We start from the raw sequence: 18,410 nt of genomic DNA on the forward strand, positions 1-18,410 counted from the left end.
GACCCCCCAAAGGAACCCCCAAACCCCTCCAGGACCCCCCAAAGGATCCCCCAAAGGATCCCCCAAACCTCCTTCCACCCCCCAAATCTTCCTCAAAATCCCCCCCAATTCTTTCCCACCCCTCAAGTTTCCCCCAAATCTCCTCCTACCCCCCAAATCTCCTTCCCATTCCCCCCCTCAAACCCTTTCCCACCCCCCAAATCCCCCCTCAGAACCCCCAAATCCCCCTCACGATCCCCCCCCAAACCTGCCACTCCTCAAATCCCCCCCAAACCTCCTCCCACCCCCAAAATCCCCCTCAGACCTTCTCTCACCCCCAAAATCCCCCCAAACCTCCTCCCACCCCCAAAAAATCCCCCTCAAATCCCCAACCCATTTTTGATGCTCCCCAACCCATTTTTGGGGCTTCCCAACCCATTTCTGAGGGTTTCTAACCCATTTTTGGGGTTCCCTGACCCATTTCTGAGGCTCCCCAACCCATTTTTGGGACTCCCCAACCCATTTTTGATGCTCCCCAACCCATTTTTGGGGCTCCCCAACCCATTTTTGGGGCTCCCCAACCCATTTCAGGGCTCCCCAACCCATTTTTGATGCTCCCCAACCCATTTCAGGGCTCCCCAACCCATTTTTGGGCTCCCCAACCCATTTTCGGGGCTCCCCAACCCATTTTTGGGCTCCCCAACCCATTTTCGGGGCTCCCTAACCCATTTTCAGGGCTCTCCAACCCATTTCGGGGCTCCCTCACCCATTTTGGAGGTTCCCCAACCCATTTCTGAGGCTCCCTAACCCATTTTTGGGGCTCCCCAACCCATTTCTGAGGCTCCCTAACCCATTTTTGGGGCTCCCTAACCCATTTTTGATGCTCCCCAACCCATTTCAGGGCTCCCTAACCCATTTCTGGGACTCCCTAACCCATTTTTGGGGCTCCCCAACCCATTTCGGGGCTCCCTCACCCATTTTGGAGGTTCCCCAACCCATTTCTGAGGCTCCCTAACCCATTTTCGGGGCTCCCCAACCCATTTCTGAGGCTCCCTAACCCATTTTCGGGCTCCCTAACCTGTTTTTGGGGCTCCCCAACCCGTTTTTGGGGCTCCCTAACCCATTTTCAGGGCTCCCTAATCTGTTTTTGGAGCTCCCTAACCCATTTTTGGGGTCCCTAACCCATTTCTGATGGTCCCCAACCCATTTCTGAGGCTCCCCAACCCATTTTGGGGCTCCTCGACCCATTTTTGAGGGTCCCCAACCCATTTTCGGGGCTCCCCGACCCGTTTTGGGGGTCCCTGACGGGTTTCTGGGGTGCCCAGCGGGCCCTGGCGCTCCGGGAGCAGGTGGCCCTGTGGGTGGCCCTGGACGACGTGGCCGAGGACGACCCCGAGCTGGCCGAGGCCGTGACAGAGAACGCCAGGAGGATGGGCAGGGTCTTCACCCAGGCTGTGCAGGACCTGCTGCCCCTCTACAGGGACAGGGAGGTGGGAAATCCTCGGGTTTGGGGGGCTGGGGGGGTCCTGAGGGGGTTTGGGGGGGTTTCAGGGGGATTTGGGGGCTCCTGAGAGGGATTTGGGGGGATTTCAGGGGGGTTTGGGAGGGTCTGAGGGGTCTTCAGCCAGGCTGTGCAGGACCTGCTGCCCCTCTACAGGGAGAGGGAGGTGGGAAATCCTCGGGTTTGGGGGGTCCTGAGGGGGTTTGGGGGGGTTTCAGGGGGATTTGGGGGGGTCTGGGGGGTCTTCAACCAGGCTGTGCAGGACCTGCTGCCCCTCTACAGGGACAGGGAGGTGGGACAGTCTCAGATTTGGGGGGTCCTGAGGGGGTTTGGGGGGTTTCAGGGGGATTTGGGGGGGTCTGGGGGGTCTTCACCCAGGCTGTGCAGGACCTGCTGCCCCTCTACAGGGACAGGGAGGTGGGAAATCCTCGGGTTTGGGGGGTCCTGAGGGGATTTGTGGGGTCCTGAGGGGGTTTTCAGGGGGATTTGGGGGGGTCTCTGGGTGGGATTTGGGGGTCCCAGGGTGGGATTTTTGGGGGTCCCAGGGTGGGATTTTTGGGGGTCCCAGGGTGGGATTTTTGGGGGTCCCAGGGTGGGATTTTTGGGGGTCTCTGGTTTTGGAGTCTCCTGAAGCCCCCCCAATGTTGTGTCCCCCCCCAGGTGACCCCCTGGGACCCCCTGGATGTTTACCTGGAGCACCAATGGGGGGTCCCTGGAGGTCCCAGGGTGGGGTTTTTGGGGGTCTCTGGTTTTGGGGGTCCCCTGAAGCCCCCCCTGATGTCCCCTCTCCCCTTTTTCCCCCCCCAGGTGACCCCCCGGGACCCCCTGGACGTTTACCTGGAGCACAGGTTGCTGCTGGAGCAGCGGGGCCAGGATGGGGGGGGAGCCCCAAAACCCCCCCAGAACCAGTACCCCCCCCGAGCTGCTGAGGAGATTGTGAGTGGGGGACCCCAAATACCCCAAAATACCCCAAATCCCACCCCAAAACCCCCCCAGAACCAGTACCCCCCCCGAGCTGCTGAGGAGATTGTGAGTGGGGGACCCCAAATACCCCCAAATACCCCAAATCCCACCCCAAAACCAGTACCCCCCTGAGCTGCTCAGGAGATTGTGAGTGGGGGGTCCTTGGAGACCCCAAAACTGCCCCAAATCCCACCCCCAAACCCCCCAGAACCAGTACCCCCCCCGAGCTGCTCAGGAGATTGTGAGTGGGGGACCCCAAATACCCCAAAACTGCCCCAAAACCCCCCCAGAACCAGTACCCCCCTGAGCTGCTGAGGAGATTGTGAGTGGGGGACCCCAAAACTGCCCCAAAACCCCAATCTCACCCCCAAATCCCCTCTAACCCCTTCTCAGCCCCCCAAATCCCCTCTAACCCCCTCTCAGCCCCCCAAGTCTCCCCCAAATGCCCCCCAAACCTCCTCCCACCCCCTTAAATTCCCCCAAATTCCCCTCTAACCTCCTCTCAGCCCCCCAACTCCCCTCTAAACCCCCTCTCAGCCCCCCAACTCACCCCCAGATCCCATCTAAACCCCTTCTCAGCCCCCCAGATCCCCTCTAAACCCCCTCTAACCCTCCCAAATCTCCCCCAAATGCCCCCCAAACCTCCTCCCACTCCCTTAAATCCCCCCCAAACCCTTCCCAAACCTCCCCCCACCTCCTCGACTCCCCCCCAAACCCCCTTAAATCCCCCCCAACCCCCCCCAAATCCCCCCCAGATCCCCTCTAACCCCCCCAAATCCCCCCCAAACCCCCCCAGATCCCCTCTCACCCCCCCAAACCCCCTTTATCCCCCCCCAGTGAGCTGTATTTCCGTGCCCCCTCGCTGTCCAAGCCTCGGGTGATCCGGGATGTCCGGGCCAGCTCCATCGGCAAGCTGGTGACCGTGCGGGGGGTCGTGACCCGCGTCACCGACGTGCGGCCCCTGCTCGTGGTGGCCACCTACAGCTGTGACCAGTGTGGGGCCGAGACCTACCAGCCAGTAAGGGGGGCTCTGGGGGGCTTCTTTGGGGACTTACAGAGGGTTTGGGGGGATTTGAGGGGGTTTTGAGGTGTTTGGGGGGGTTTTGAGATGTTCTGGGGGTCTCTGACCCGCTCGCCCCTCATGGTGGTGGCCACCTACAGCTGTGACCAGTGTGGGGCCGAGACCTACCAGCCCGTAAGGGGGGCTGGGGGGGCTTCTTTGGGGACTTACAGGGGGTTTTGGGGAGTTTGGGTGGGTTTTGAGGTGTTTTAGGGGAGTTTTGAGGTGTTTTGGGGGGATTTTGAGATGTTCTGGGGGTCTCTGACCTGCTCACCCCTCATGGTGGTGGCCACCTACAGCTGTGACCAGTGTGGGGCTGAGACCTACCAGCCCGTAAAGGGGGGCTGGGGGGGCTTTGTGGGGCTTTTTTGGGGGACTTACAGGGAGTTTGGGGGAGTTTTGAGGTGTTTTAGGGGGGTTTTGGGGTGTTTTAGGGGGGTTTTGGGGTGCAGCCCCTGCTCGTGGTGGCCACCTACAGCTGTGACCAGTGTGGGGCAGAGACCTACCAGCCCGTAAGGGGGGCTCTGGGGGGCTTCTTTGGGGACTTACAGGGGGTTTGGGGGGATTTGAGGGGGTTTTGAGGTGTTTTAGGGGGGGTTGAGGTGTTTCAGGAGGGTTTTGGGGTGCAACCCCTGCTCGTGGTGGCCACCTACAGCTGTGACCAGTGTGGGGCTGAGACCTACCAGCCAGTAAGGGGGGCTCTGGGGGGGATTTGGGGGGGATTTGAGAGGGTTTGGGGGGGTTTTGAGGTGTTTTAGGGGGGTTTTGGGGTGTTTTAGGGGGGTTTTGGGGCACGACCCCTGCTCATGGTGGCCACCTACAGCTGTGACCAGTGTGGGGCCGAGACCTACCAGCCTGTAAGGGGGGCTTTAGGGGGGTCCTATGGGGGCTTTGGGGGGCTTCTTTGGGGACTTACAGAGGGTTTGGGGGGATTTGAGGGGGTTTTGAGGTGTTTTAGGGGGTTTTGGGGTGTTTTAGGGGGGTTTTAGGGTGCGGCCTCCCCCAGATCAAAGGTTCCCTCCTTTTTCTGCTCCTTTTATGAGGGGGATTTTGGGATCCAGGGGAATTTTTGGGGATCCAGGTGGGTTTTAGGGAATCTGTAGGATTTTGGGAGCCCCCCCTGACCCCTCTGTGCCCCCCCCCATATCAAGGGTCCCCCTTTTCCTACCCCTTTTATGAGGGAGATTTTGGAACCTAAGTGGGTTTTTTGGGATCCAGGTGGGTTTTTTGGGATCCAGGTGGGTTTTTTGGGATCCAGGAGGGTGTTTTAGGATCCAGGGGGGCCTGTAGGATTTTGGGGGCCCCCCCTGACCCCTCTGTGCCCCCCCTCCAGATCGAGGGCCCCACGTTCACGCCGCTCTTGCTGTGCCCGAGCCGCGAGTGCCAAACCAACCGGGCGGGGGGGAGGCTCTACCTGCAGAGCAGGGGCTCCAAATTCACCAAATTCCAGGAGCTGCGCATCCAGGAGCACGTGAGTGAGGGAAAAAAACCCAAAAACGGGCTCCGGGGACCCAGAAACGGCCCCAAAATGGTCAAAAACGGCCCCAAAATGGGCCTCAAAGGGGGTCTCAAAATGGCCGCCAGAGTGACAAAATGGGCTCAAATGGCCCCAAAATGGGCTTCAAATTTCGCAGATTCCAGGAATTGTGGATCCAGGAGCATGGGAGTGAGGGAAAACCCCCCAAAACCGGGCTCTGGGGACCCAGAAATGGTCAAAACCAGCCCCAAAATGGTCATAAATGGCCCCAAAATGGGCCTCAGAGTGGGCCTCAAAATGGCCGCCAGAGTGACAAAACGGGCTCAAATGGCCCCAAAATGGGCTCCAAATCCCCCAAATTCCGGGAATTGTGGATCCAGGAGCATGGGAGTGAGGGAAAACCCCCCAAAAACAGGCTCCTGAGACCCCAAAATAGCCCCAAAATGGTCAAAAATGGCCCCAAAATGGGCCTCAAAGTGGGTCTCAAAATGGCCGCCAGAGTGACAAAATGGGCTCAAATGGCCCCAAAATGGGCTCCAAATTCACCAAATTCCAGGAATTTGGGATCCAGGAGCATGGGAGGTGGGAGGGGGCCCCAAAATCCCCCAGGAACACCCTGAAAATGGGCTCTGGGGACCCCAAAAGGGTCAAAAATGGGCCTCAAAGTGGGCGTCAAAATGGCCCCCAGGGTGACAAAATGGGCTGAAATGGCCCCAAAATGGGCCCAAACTGACCCCAAACGTCCCCAAATGTGCCCAGACTGACCCGAAACATCCCCAAATGTACCCAGACTGACCCCAAGTGTTTCCAGTCTGACCCCAAACGTTCCCAGACTGATCCCAAATGACCCCAAACTGACCCCAAATGACCCCAAACTGACCCCAAACATCCCCAAACTGACCCCAAATGACCCCAAACTGACCCCAAACATCCCCAAACTGACCCCAAATGACCCCAAACTGACCCCAAACATCCCCAAACTGACCCCAAATGTTCCCAAACTGACCCCAAACGTCCCCAAACTGACCCCAAACGTCCCCAAACTGACCCCAAACGACCCCAAACTGACCCCAAATGACCCCAAACTGACCCCAACCATCCCCAAACTGACCCCAAATGACCCCAAACTGACCCCAAACATCCCCAAACTGACCCCAAATGACCCCAAACTGACCCCAAACGTCCCCAAACTGACCCCAAACGTCCCCAAACTGACCCCAAACGTCCCCAAACTGACCCCAAACGACCCCAAACTGCCCCCAAATGACCCCCAAGTGACCTGCTCCGTTCCCATCCCGTTCCCAGTCGGACCAGGTCCCGGTGGGGCACCTGCCCCGCTCGGTGTCCGTTCACCTGCGCGGGGAGAACACGCGCCAGGCCCAGCCCGGGGACCACCTCAGTGTCACCGGGGTCTTCCTGCCCCTGCTCCGGCCTGGCTACCGACAGATCCAGCAGGTGAGACCCCAAAAACACCCCTGGGACCCCAAAAAACACCCCTGGGACCCCAAAAACACCTGTGTGACCCTAAAACACCCCTAAAACCCACCTGTGTGACCCCAAACCCACCTGAGTGTCACCGGGGTCTTCCTGCCCCTGCTCCGGCCTGGCTACCGACAGATCCAGCAGGTGAGACCCCAAAAACACACCTGGGACCCCAAAATTACCTGTGTGACCCTAAAACACCCCTAAAACCTACCTGTGTGACCCCAAACCCACCTGTGTGACCCCAAAACTACCCCCAAACCCACCCGTGTGACCCCAAACCCACCTGAGTGTCACCGGGGTCTTCCTGCCCCTCCTCCGGCCTGGGTATCGACAGATCCAACAGGTGAGACCCCAAAAACACCCCTGGGACCCCAAAAACACCCCTGGGACCCCAAAATTACCTGTGTGACCCCAAAATTACCTGTGTGACCCTAAAACTACCCCAAAACTCACCTGTGTGACCCCAAATCCCTGTTTTTCACCCCAAAACCCTGTTGTTTACTGTTTGTTTTTGTAGGGTCTCCTGTCAGACACGTACCTGGAGGGGCATCCCCTGTTGTTTATTGTTGTTTATTGTTGTTTATTGTTGTTTATTTACTGTAGGGTCTCCTGTCCGAGACCTACCTGGAGGGGCATCCCCTGTTGTTTATTGTTGTTTATTGTTTATTATTGTTGTTTATTTACTGTAGGGTCTCCTATCAGAGACGTACCTGGAGGGGCATCACCTGTTGTTTATTGTTTATTGTTGTTTATTGTTGTTTATTTACTGTAGGGTCTCCTGTCCGAGACGTACCTGGAGGGGCATCCCCTGTTGTTTATTGTTGTTTATTGTAGGGTCTCCTATCAGAGACCTACCTGGAGGGGCATCCCCTGTTGTTTATTGATTATTATTGTTTATTACTGTTTGTTTTTGTAGGGTCTCCTGTCTGAGACCTACCTGGAGGGGCATCCCCTGTTGTTTATTGTTGTTTATTGTTTATTATTGTAGGGTCTCCTGTCTGAGACATCCCTGTGTGACCCCAAATCCCTGTTTTTCACCCCAAAACCCTGTTGTTTACTGTTTGTTTTTGTAGGGTCTCCTGTCAGACACGTACCTGGAGGGGCATCCCCTGTTGTTTATTGTTGTTTATTGTTTATTATTGTTGTTTATTTACTGTAGGGTCTCCTATCAGAGACGTACCTGGAGGGGCATCACCTGTTGTTTATTGTTTATTGTTGTTTATTGTTGTTTATTTACTGTAGGGTCTCCCGTCCCAGACGTACCTGGAGGGGCATCCCCTGTTGTTTATTGTTGTTTATTTACTGTAGGGTCTCCTATCAGAGACCTACCTGGAGGAGCATCCCCTGTTGTTTATTGTTGTTTATTGTTGTTTATTTACTGTAGGGTCTCCTATCAGAGACGTACCTGGAGGAGCATCCCCTGTTGTTTATTGTTGTTTATTGTTTATTATTGTAGGGTCTCCTGTCTGAGACATCCCTGTGTGACCCCAAATCCCTGTTTTTGACCCCAAATCCCTGTTTTTCACCCCAAAACCCTGTTGTTTACTGTAGGGTCTCCTGTCCGAGACCTACCTGGAGGGGCATCACCTGCTCAAGGTGAACAAGAGCGAGGAGGAGGAAGGAGGGGGAGGGGAACTCACCGAGGAGGAGCTGAAGGAGATCACGGGTCAGTTTGGGGGGAAAAAGGGGGATTTGGGGGCAAAATGGGGGATTTGGGGGGAAAATGGGGGATTTGGGGGGAAAAAAGGGGGATTTGGGGGGGAAAATGAGGGGTTTGGGGGGAAATGGGGCAGTTTGGGGGGGAAAAAAGGGGGATTTGGGGGGAAAAAAGGGGGATTTGGGAGGAGAAAAGGGGATTTTGGGGCAAAAAGGGGGATTTGGGGGAAAAAAGGGGGATTTGGGGGAAAAAAGGGGATTTTGGGGCAAAATGGGGGATTTGGGGGGAAATGGGGCAGTTTGGGGGAAAAAAGGGGATTTGGGGGGAAAAAAGGGCGATTTGGGGCAAAATGGGGCAGTTTGGGGGGAAATGGGGCAGTTTGGGGGAAAAAGGGGCAGTTTGGGGGAAAAAAGGGGGATTTGGGGGGAAAAAAAGGGGGATTTGGGGCAAAATGGGGGATTTGGGGGGAAAAAAGGGGGATTTAGGAGGAGAAAATGGGATTTTGGGGCAAAATGGGGGATTTGGGGGGAAATGGGGCAGTTTGGGGCTCCCAAGCTCATTTTTGGGGTCCCCAGCTGGTTTATCCCCATTTTCCCCCTGCAGAGGATGATTTCTACGGCAAGCTGGGGGGTCCCAGGGGGGATTTTGGGGCTCCCAAGCTCATTTTTGAGATCCCCAGATGAATTTTTGGGGTCCCCAGCTGGTTTATCCCCATTTTCCCCCTGCAGAGGATGATTTCTCTGGCAAGCTGGGGGGTCCCAGGGGGGTTTTTGAGGCTCCCAAGCTCATTTTTGAGGCTCCCAAGCTCATTTTTGAAGTCCCCAGATGAATTTTGGGGGTTCCCAGCTGATTTATCCCCATTTTCCCCCCCCAGAGGATGATTTCTCTGGCAAGCTGGGGGTTCCCAGGGGGGTTTTTGAGGCCCCCAAGCTCATTTTCGAGGTTCCCAGGCAGGTTTTTGGGGTCCCCAGCTGCTTTACCCCCATTTTCCCCCCCCAGAGGATGATTTCTACGCCAAGCTGGCCTCCTCCATCGCCCCCGAGATCTTCGGCCACGAGGACGTGAAGAAGTCGCTGCTGCTGCTGCTCGTGGGGGGCGTCGAGAGGAGCCCCCGGGGCATGAAAATCCGGGGTGAGGGGCCCCAAAATCCCCCCAGAGGGACCCCAAAACCCACCAGAGGGACCCCAAAATCCCGGGGGGGCGGAGCCAGGGGGTTTATCCCTCTTTTCCCTCTCGTTTCCCTTCTTTTTTTCCTCTTTTTTCCCCCTTTTTTCTCCATTTTTTCTTCATTTTCTCCACCTTGTTTTTTTCTTGTTTTCCCCTCTTTGTATTTCCCCTCCTGTTCCCCTTTTTTTTCCCGTTGTTTTCCCCTTGTTTTCTCTTGGGCTCGGGGTTGGGAATTCCCGTCCCTGACCCTTTTCCCGCCCCCCTTCCCAGGGAACATCAACATCTGCCTGATGGGAGACCCCGGCGTGGCCAAATCCCAACTGCTCTGCTACATCGACCGCCTGGCACCGCGCAGTGAGTGACCTTCATCTTCATCATCATCCTCACCTTCATCTTCATCCTCACCTTCATCTTCATCCTCCTCCTCCTCCTCCTCCTCCCCATCCCCTCCCTGATCCCCTCCCCTGATGGGAGACCCCGGCCTGGCCAAATCCCAACTGCTCTGCTACATCGACCGCCTGGCACCGCGCAGTGAGTGACCTTCATCATCCTCATCATCCTCCTCTTCATCACCTTCACCTTCATCTTCATCATCCTCCTCTTCATTCTCATCTTCATCCTCTTCTTCATCCTCATCCTCATCCTCATCCTCTTCTTCATCCTCATCCTCTTCATCCTCCTTCCCATCCCCTTCCTGTGCTACATCGACCGCCTGGCACCACGCAGTGAGTGACCTTCATCTTCATCATCCTCCTCTTCATCACCTTCATCTTCATCTTCATCATCCTCCTCTTCATTCTCATCTTCATCCTCTTCTTCATCCTCATCCTCATCCTCTTCTTCATCCTCATCCTCTTCATCCTCCTCCCCATCCCCTTCCTGTGCTACATCGACCGCCTGGCACCGCGCAGTGAGTGACCTTCATCATCCTCACCTTCATCTTCATCATCCTCACCTTCATCTTCATCCTCATCTTCATCCTCCTCCTCCTCCCCATCCCCTCCCTGATCCCCTCCCCTGATGGGAGACCCCGGCCTGGCCAAATCCCAACTGCTCTGCTACATCGACCGCCTGGCACCACGCAGTGAGTGACCTTCATCTTCATCATCCTCCTCTTCATCACCTTCATCTTCATCTTCATCATCCTCCTCTTCATTCTCATCTTCATCCTCTTCTTCATCCTCATCCTCATCCTCTTCTTCATCCTCATCCTCTTCATCCTCCTCCCCATCCCCTTCCTGTGCTACATCGACCGCCTGGCACCACGCAGTGAGTGACCTTCATCTTCATCATCTTCGTCCTTATCTTCATCTTCATCCTCCTCCTCCTCCTCCCCATCCCCTCCCTGCTCTCCATCCCCTGATGGGAGACCCCGGCGTGGCCAAATCCCAACTGCTCTGCTACATCGACCGCCTGGCACCACGCAGTGAGTGACCTTCATCTTCATCATCATCCTCCTCTTCATCCTCATCCTCACCTTCATCATCTTCTTCATCTTCATCCTCATCTTCATCCTCTTCATCTTCATCCTCTTCTTCATCATCTTCTTCATCTTCATCTTCACCTTCATTCTCCTCCCCATCCCCTTCCTCTGCTACATCGACCACCTGGCACCATGGAGTGAGTGACCTTCATCACCTTCATCATCATCTTCATCATCTTCTTCATCCTCATCCTCATCTTCATCCTCTTCTTCCTCCCCACCCAACCCCTGTTGGGCTGATCCTTCTCAGTCTTGCCCAGACCCTCTGAGGGGTGACCTGGGGGTCACTCCAGGAGCTCTGAGGTCACTCCAGGAGCCTTCCTCACTCTCTCCTCCTCTTCCTCACCCCTTTCTTTCCTCCTTTCCTCTTCTAACTCCCTTTTTCCTCCTCTTCCTCACCCCTTTCTTTTCTCCCCACCCAACCCCTGTTGGGTTGATGCTCCTTGGTCTTGGTGACCCCCTTTGAGGGGTGACCTGGGGGTCACTCCAGGAGCTCTGAGGTCACTCCAGGAGCCTTCCTCACCCTCCCCTCCTCTTCCTCACCCTCTCCTCCTCTTCCTCACCCCTTCTCTTCCTCCTCTCCTCCTCTTCCTCCCCCCTTTCTTTTCTCCTCAACCAAACCCTTCTTGGGCTGAAGCTCCTCGGTCTTGGTGACCTTCATTGAGGGGTGACCTGGGGGTCCCTCCAGGAGCTCTGAGGTCACTCCAGGAGCTCTGAGGTCACTCCAGGAGCCTTCCTCCCCCCATCCAGGCCAGTACACCACGGGCCGTGGCTCGTCGGGGGTGGGTCTGACGGCGGCGGTGCTGCGGGACCCCCGGAGCGGGGAGCTGGTCCTGGAGGGGGGTGCCCTGGTCCTGGCCGACCGCGGCGTGTGCTGCATCGACGAGTTCGACAAGATGCTGGAGGGCGACCGCGTGGCCGTGCACGAGGCCCTGGAGCAGCAGAGCGTGGCCGTGGCCAAGGCCGGGGTGCTGGCCACCCTCAACGCCCGCTGCGCCGTCCTGGCCGCCGCCAACCCCGCCCTGGGCCGCTACGACCCTGCCAGGACCTTGGAGCACAACCTGCAGCTGCCCGCCGCACTCCTGTCCCGCTTCGACCTGCTCTGGCTGCTCCAGGACCGGCCCCACAGGGACAGGGACCTCAGGTGAGGGGGTTGGGATGTGTGGGATGGGTTTGGGATCCATGGGAGGGGTTTGGGATCCATGGGAGGGGGTTTGGGACCTGCTCTGGCTGCTCCAGGACCGGCCCCACAGGGACAGGGACCTCAGGTGAGGGGATGGGAGACATGGGAGGGGTTTGGGATCCATGGGAGGGGTTTGGGATCCATGGGAGGGGGTTTGGGACCTGCTCTGGCTGCTCCAGGACCGGCCCCACAGGGACAGGGACCTCAGGTGAGGGGATGGGAGACATGGGAGGGGTTTGGGATCCATGGGATAACATTTGGGATCCATGGGAGGGGTTTGGGATCCATGGGATGGGGTTTGGGACCTGCTCTGGCTGCTCCAGGACCGGCCCCACAGGGACAGGGATCTGAGGTGAGGGGATGGGATCCATGGGATGGGGTTTGGGATCCATGGGAGGGGGTTTGGGACCTGCTCTGGCTGCTCCAGGACCGGCCCCACAGGGACAGGGACCTCAGGTGAGGGGATGGGAGACATGGGAGGGGGTTTGGGATGTGTGGGATGGGGTTTGGGATCCATGGGATGGGGTTTGGGATCCATGGGAGGGGTTTGAGATCCATGGGAGGGGTTTGGGATCCCTGGGATGAGCTTTGGGATCCCCAGGAGAGCTTTGGGATCCCTGGGAGGGGGTTTGGGATCCCTGGGATGGGTTTGGGATCCCTGGGATGAGGTTTGGGATCCCCAGGAGAGCTTTGGGATCCCTGGGAGGGGGTTTGGGATCCCCAGGAGATCTTTGGGATCCCCAGGAGGAGTCTGGGGGGTTCTCCTGGATTTCTGGGCCCCCCAAAATCCCCTTTTTCCCCCCATTTCCAGGCTGGCCCAGCACGTGACGTTCGTGCACCGGCACTGCCGGCAGCCCCCCAGCACCTGCCAGCCCCTGGACATGAAGCTCATGAGGTGGGTGAGAGCCCCAAAACCACCCCAAAATCACCCCAAAAACACCCTCAAGTCACCCCAAAAATACCTTCAAATCACCCCAAAAATAGCCTCGAAATCGCCCCAAAAATAACCTGAAAATATCCTCAAAATTGCCCCAAAAATACCCCAAAACCACCCTAAAATCACCCCAAAAATAGCCTCAAAATCGCCCCAAAAACACCCTCAAATCACCCCAAAAATAGCCTCAAAACCACTTCTGAACCCCCCCAAAAATACCCTAAAATCACCCCAAAAACACCCTCAAATCACCCCCAAAACACCCTTGAAATCACCCCAAAAACACCCTCAGATCACCCCAAAAACACCCTAAAATCACCCCAAAAATAACCTCGAATTGCCCCAAAAATAGCCTGAAAATATCCCCAAAAATACCCTAAAATCACCCCCAAAACACCCTCGGAATCACCCCAAAACCACCCTAAAATCACCCCAAAAATAACCTCGAAATCGCCCCAAAAATGCCCTGAAAATATCCTTAAAATCACCCCAAAAACACCCTCAAATCACCCCAAAAATACCCTCAAATCACCCCCAAAACACCCTCGGAATCACCCCAAAACCACCCTAAAATCACCCCAAAAATAGCCTCGAAATCGCCCCAAAAACACCCTCAGATCACCCCAAAAACACCCTAAAATCACCCCAAAAATAGCCTGAAAATATCCTCAAAAACACCCCAAAACCACCCTAAAATCACCCCAAAAATAGCCTCAAAATCGCCCCAAAAATATCCTTAAAATCACCCCAAAACCACCCTAAAATCACCCCAAAAACACCCTCAGATCACCCCAAAAATAGCCTAAAATCACCCCAAAAATAACCTCGAAATTGCCCCAAAAATAGCCTCAAAATCACCTCTGAACCCCCCCAAAAACACCCTAAAATCACCCCAAAAATAGCCTCGAAATCACCCCAAAAATAACCTCAAAATCTCCCCAAAAATAACCTCAAAACCACCCAAAAATAGCCTCAAAATCACCCAAAAATGCCCTCAAAACCACCCCAAAATACCCTCAAAAACACCCAAAAATCCCCTCAAAAACACCCCAAAGTCTTCTCTGACCCCCCCCAAAATACCCTCAAAATCCCCCCAAAAAAGTGTTTTTGAGCAGATTTTTGGGGGTGTTTTTGAGGACATTTCCTGCATTTTCTGGGTGGTTTTTGGGGTGTTTTGAGCAGATTTTGGGGCCGATTTGGGTGATTTTGGTGTTGATTTGGGCGATTTTGGGGCCAATTTGGCTGATTTTGAGCAGATTTGGCTGATTTTGGGGTCGATTTGGCTGATTTTGGGGCCGATTTGGCTGATTTTGGGGCTGATCTGGCTGATTTTGGGGCCAATTTGGGTGGGTTTTGGGGTGTTTTGAGCCGATTTTGGGGCTGTTTTGGGTCATTTTGGGACCGATCTGGGGTGATTTTGGGGCCGATTTGGGTGATTTTGGGGCTGTTTTGGCTGATTTTGGGGCTGTTTTGGCTGATTTTGGGGCTGATCTGGGTGATTTTGGGGCCGATTTGGGTGATTTTGGGGCCGATTCGGGTGATTTTGGGGCCGATTCGGGTGATTTTGGGGCCGATCTGGCCGATTTTGGGGCCGGGGTTTCCCCGCCTGTTCCGGGCTGTTCCGGGGGGGTTTTTCCCCTCCCGGGGTTGTTTTTTGGGGTGTCCCGACCCCCCCTGACCCCCCCCGGCCCCCCCAGGCGTTACCTGGCCATGTGCAAGCGGCGGGAGCCGCGGGTGCCCGAGGCCTTGGGCGACTTCATCACGGCCGCCTACGTGGAGATGAGGAGGGAGGCCTGGAGCAGCAGGGACGGCCTCTACACCTCTGCCAGGACCCTGCTGGCCATCCTGCGCCTGGCCACGGCTCTGGTGAGTGCCCCAGTATGGACCAGTATGGACCAGTATGGACCAGTGACCCCCCAGTGTCACCCAGTGTCACCCCCAGTGTCACCCCATGTCTTCATTGCTATGGTGGGATTAGGGTTTTACACCCCTGCCAGGACCCTGCTGGGCATCCTGCGCCTGGCCACGGCTCTGGTGAGTGCCCCAGTATGGACCAGTATGGACCAGTATGGACCAGTGACCCCCCAGTGTCACCCAGTGTCACCCCCAGTGTCACCCCATGTCTTCATTGCTATGGTGGGATTAGGGTTTTACACCCCTGCCAGGACCCTGCTGGGCATCCTGCGCCTGGCCACGGCTCTGGTGAGTGCCCCAGTATGGACCAGTATGGACCAGTATGGACCAGTGACCCCCCAGTGTCACCCAGTGTCACCCAAAGCCACCCTTGTGTCTTGATTGCTGTGCTGGGATTAGGGGTTTACACCCCTGCCAGGACCCTGCTGGGCATCCAGGGCCTGGCCATGGCTCTGGTGAGTGCCCCAGTATGGACCAGTATGGACCAGTATGGACCAGTGACCCCCCAGTGTCACCCAGTGTCACCCAAAGCCACCCTTGTGTCTTGATTGCTGTGCTGGGATTAGGGGTTTACACCCCTGCCAGGACCCTGCTGGCCATCCAGGGCCTGGCCACCGCCCTGGTGAGTGCCCCAGTACAGACCAGTATGGACCAGTATGGACCAGTGACCCCCCAGTGTCACCCCCTGGGTCCTGGTCCCTCCCCAGGGTTCATTGACAGGACAGGGATTAGGGTTTTACACCCCTGCCAGGACCCTGCTGGGCATCCAGGGCCTGGCCACTGCCCTGGTGAGTGCCCCAGTATGGACCAGTACGGACCAGTATGGACCAGTGACCCCCCAGTGAGCCCCCAGTGTCCCCCTTGGGTCCTGGTCCCTCCCCTGGTCCGTTGGCAGGCCGGGGCTGGGGTTGCTTTACACCCCTGCCAGGACCCAAGGGGGACATTTTAGGGGTTTGAGGAGATTTTTGGGGGGTTTTGGGGGGTTTTGGGGGGGGGTTTTTCAGGAGATTTTTGGGGGGTTTTCAGGAGATTTTTGGGGGTTTTTTTCCGAGATTTTTGGGAGGATTTTGGGGTGGTTTTTCAGAGATTTTGGGGGGTGATTTTGGGGTGGTTTTTTGGAGATTTTGGGGGTGTTTTTGGGGAGATTTTCATGGTGTTTTTGTGAGGGTTTTGGAGGTAGGTTTTTGGAAATTTTGGGAGTGTTTTGGGTGGTTTTCTTGGGGTGTTTTTTTGGAGATTTTAGGGGTGTTTTCTTGGAGATTTTGGGGGTGGTTTTGGGGAGATTTTTGGGGTATTTTGGAGTGTTTTGGGGGTGGTTTTTTGGGGATTTTGGGGATTTTTTTTGGAGATTTTGGGGGTGGTTTTTTGGAGATTTTGGGGGTGGCTTTTTGGAGATTTTGGATGAGGTTTTTGGGAGATTTTGGGGGTGTTCTGAGGGGATTTTTGGGGTGGTTTTTGGGGTGTTTTTTTGGAGATTTTGGGGGTTATTTTGGGTGTTGTTTGGGGTGTTTTGCGGGTGTTTTTTTGAGATTTTGGGGGTGGTTTTTTTGGAGATTTTCAGGGTGTTCTGAGGGGATTTTGGGGGTTATTTGGGTGTTTTTTGGGGTGTTTTGGGGGTGTTTTTTTGGAGATTTTGGGGGTTATTTTGGGTGTTTTTTGGGGTGTTTTTTTTGAGATTTTGGGGGTTATTTTGAGGGTTATTTGGGGTGGTTTTGGGAGGTTTTTTGGCGTGTTTTGGGGGTGTTTTTTTGGATATTTTGGGGGTTATTTTGGGTGTTTTTTGGGGTGTTTTTTTGGAGATTTTGGGGGCGGTTTTGGGGAGATTTTTGGGGTGATTTTGGGGATTTTTTTTGGAGATTTTGGGGGTGGTTTTTTGGAGATTTTGGGGGTGGTTTTGGGGAGATTTTGGGGGTTATTTTGGGTGGTTTTTGGGGTGTTTTGGGGGTGTTTTTTTGGAGATTTTGGGGGTGGTTTTTTGGGGATTTTGGGGGTGTTCTGAGGGGATTTTGGGGTGATTTGGGCTGTTTTTGCCCCCCTGGTGCAGGCCCGGCTGCGGCTGGGGGATGTGGTGGAGAAGGAGGACGTGAGCGAGGCCATGAGGCTGCTCGAGGCCGCCCGGGAGTCCCTGCAGGGGGACAGGGAACGGGACAGCAGGTGGGGAGGGGGGGGTTTGGGATATTGGGGGGATTGGGGACATTGGGGGGATTGGAGGGATTTGGGGGGATTGGAGGGATTTGGGATATTGGGGGGAATTGGGGGGATTGGGGAGATTTGGGGGGATTGGGGACATTGGAGGGGTTGGGGGGGATTGGGGACATTGGGGGGATTTGGGGACATTGGGGGGATTTGGGATATTGGGGGGATTGGGGGAGATTGGGGGGGTTGGGGGGATTTGGGGACATTGGGGGACATTGGGGGGATTTGGGATATTGGGGGGATTGGGGAGGATTGGGGAGGATTGGGGGGATTTGGGGACATTGGGAGGATTTGGGATATTGGAGGGATTTGGGATATTGGAGGGGATTGGGGATGTTGGAGGGGATTGGGGGGACTTTGGGGGGGATTGGGGGATCTGAGATATTTGGGGGTTTTGGGGACATTGGGGGGATTTGGGGACATTGGGGGATTTGAAATATTGGGGGACACTGAGAAGGACTGGGGGGATTTGAGGGGTTTTGAGGGATTTTGGGGACATTGGGAGGATTGGGGGGGGGGTTGAGGGGATTTGGGGGATTTTGGGGACTTTGGGGGATGTTGGGGGGATTTGGGGACACTGAGAAGAATTGGGGGGATTTGAGGGGATTTTGGGGACTTCAGGGGATACTGGGAGGATTTGGGGACAGGGGGAACATTGGGGGGGATTTGTGGATATTGGGGGACACTGAGGGGACACGGGGGGTGTGACCCTGCCCCTGTGACCCCTCCCTGACCCTCCCCTGACCCCCCCGTGCCCCCCCAGGCCCCAGCGTCCGTCGGAGGCGATTTTCGGGGTCCTGCGGGAGTTGGGGGGTCCCGGAGCCCGGGGGGTGTCCCTGCCCCAGGCCCTGACCCTGCTCAGCTCCAGGGGCTTCACCCCCGCCCAGGTGGGGCAGGCCCTGGAGGAGTATGAGACCCTCAACATCATACAGGTCAACCCTGCCAGGACCAGGGTCACCTTCGTCTGAGGGACCCCAAAATCCATCCCAAAATATCCCAAACACACCCCAAAATACCCCAAACCCAGGTGGGGCAGGCCCTGGAGGAATATGAGGCCCTGAACATCATACAGGTCAACCCTGCCAGGACCAGGGTCACCTTCGTCTGAGGGACCCCAAAATATCCCAAACACACCCCAAAATACCCCAAATCCACCCCAAAATACCCCAAACCCAGGTGGGGCAGGCCCTGGAGGAGTATGAGGGGCTCAACATCCTACAGGTCAACCCTGCCAGGACCAGGGTCACCTTCGTCTGAAACAACCCCAAAATACCCCAAATCCCCCCCAAAATCCCCCCTCAGGACCCCAAAACCCCCCAAATTTCCTCCCCGGCCAAGTGTCTCCTTTTGGGTTTGTTTTGGTTTTTGTTGTTTTGTGTTTTAACCAATAAAGTGAATTTTTTACCAATGA

The 18,410-nt window shown here is 55.9% G+C and overlaps 1 protein-coding gene across 6 annotated transcripts; it reads left to right on the plus strand.

Moving 5' to 3' along the window:
• Positions 1–1,309: 1,309 nt before the first annotated feature.
• Positions 1,310–18,325, plus strand: MCM7 (minichromosome maintenance complex component 7). 6 transcript variants are annotated; one of them, XM_051776024.1, is made up of 16 exons: positions 1,310–1,469; positions 2,288–2,388; positions 2,658–2,684; positions 3,281–3,461; positions 4,837–4,974; positions 6,286–6,435; positions 8,017–8,131; positions 9,122–9,253; positions 9,560–9,643; positions 11,523–11,916; positions 12,767–12,850; positions 14,587–14,755; positions 16,848–16,957; positions 17,763–17,886; positions 18,027–18,071; positions 18,221–18,320. In XM_051776024.1, the coding sequence occupies exons 1-16, from the start codon at positions 1,410–1,412 to the stop codon at positions 18,254–18,256; spliced, it is 1,950 nt and encodes a 649-aa protein (XP_051631984.1). In that variant the 5' UTR covers positions 1,310–1,409; the 3' UTR covers positions 18,257–18,320. The 6 variants fall into 6 exon arrangements, with proteins under 6 accessions (XP_051631984.1, XP_051631983.1, XP_051631985.1 ...); XM_051776023.1 differs by lacking the exon at positions 18,027–18,071 and having other exon boundaries at positions 18,176–18,325; XM_051776025.1 differs by lacking the exons at positions 2,658–2,684; positions 18,027–18,071; positions 18,221–18,320 and adding an exon at positions 18,072–18,196 and having other exon boundaries at positions 1,335–1,469; positions 2,288–2,416; positions 17,763–17,931.
• The last annotated feature ends 85 nt before the right edge of the window (positions 18,326–18,410 follow it).

Source organism: Manacus candei, unplaced genomic scaffold (assembly GCF_025592945.1).
Source record: "Manacus candei isolate 608988 ecotype Guabito, Panama unplaced genomic scaffold, ASM2559294v1 h1tg000423l, whole genome shotgun sequence".
NCBI classification, from domain to species: Eukaryota; Metazoa; Chordata; class Aves; order Passeriformes; family Pipridae; genus Manacus; species Manacus candei.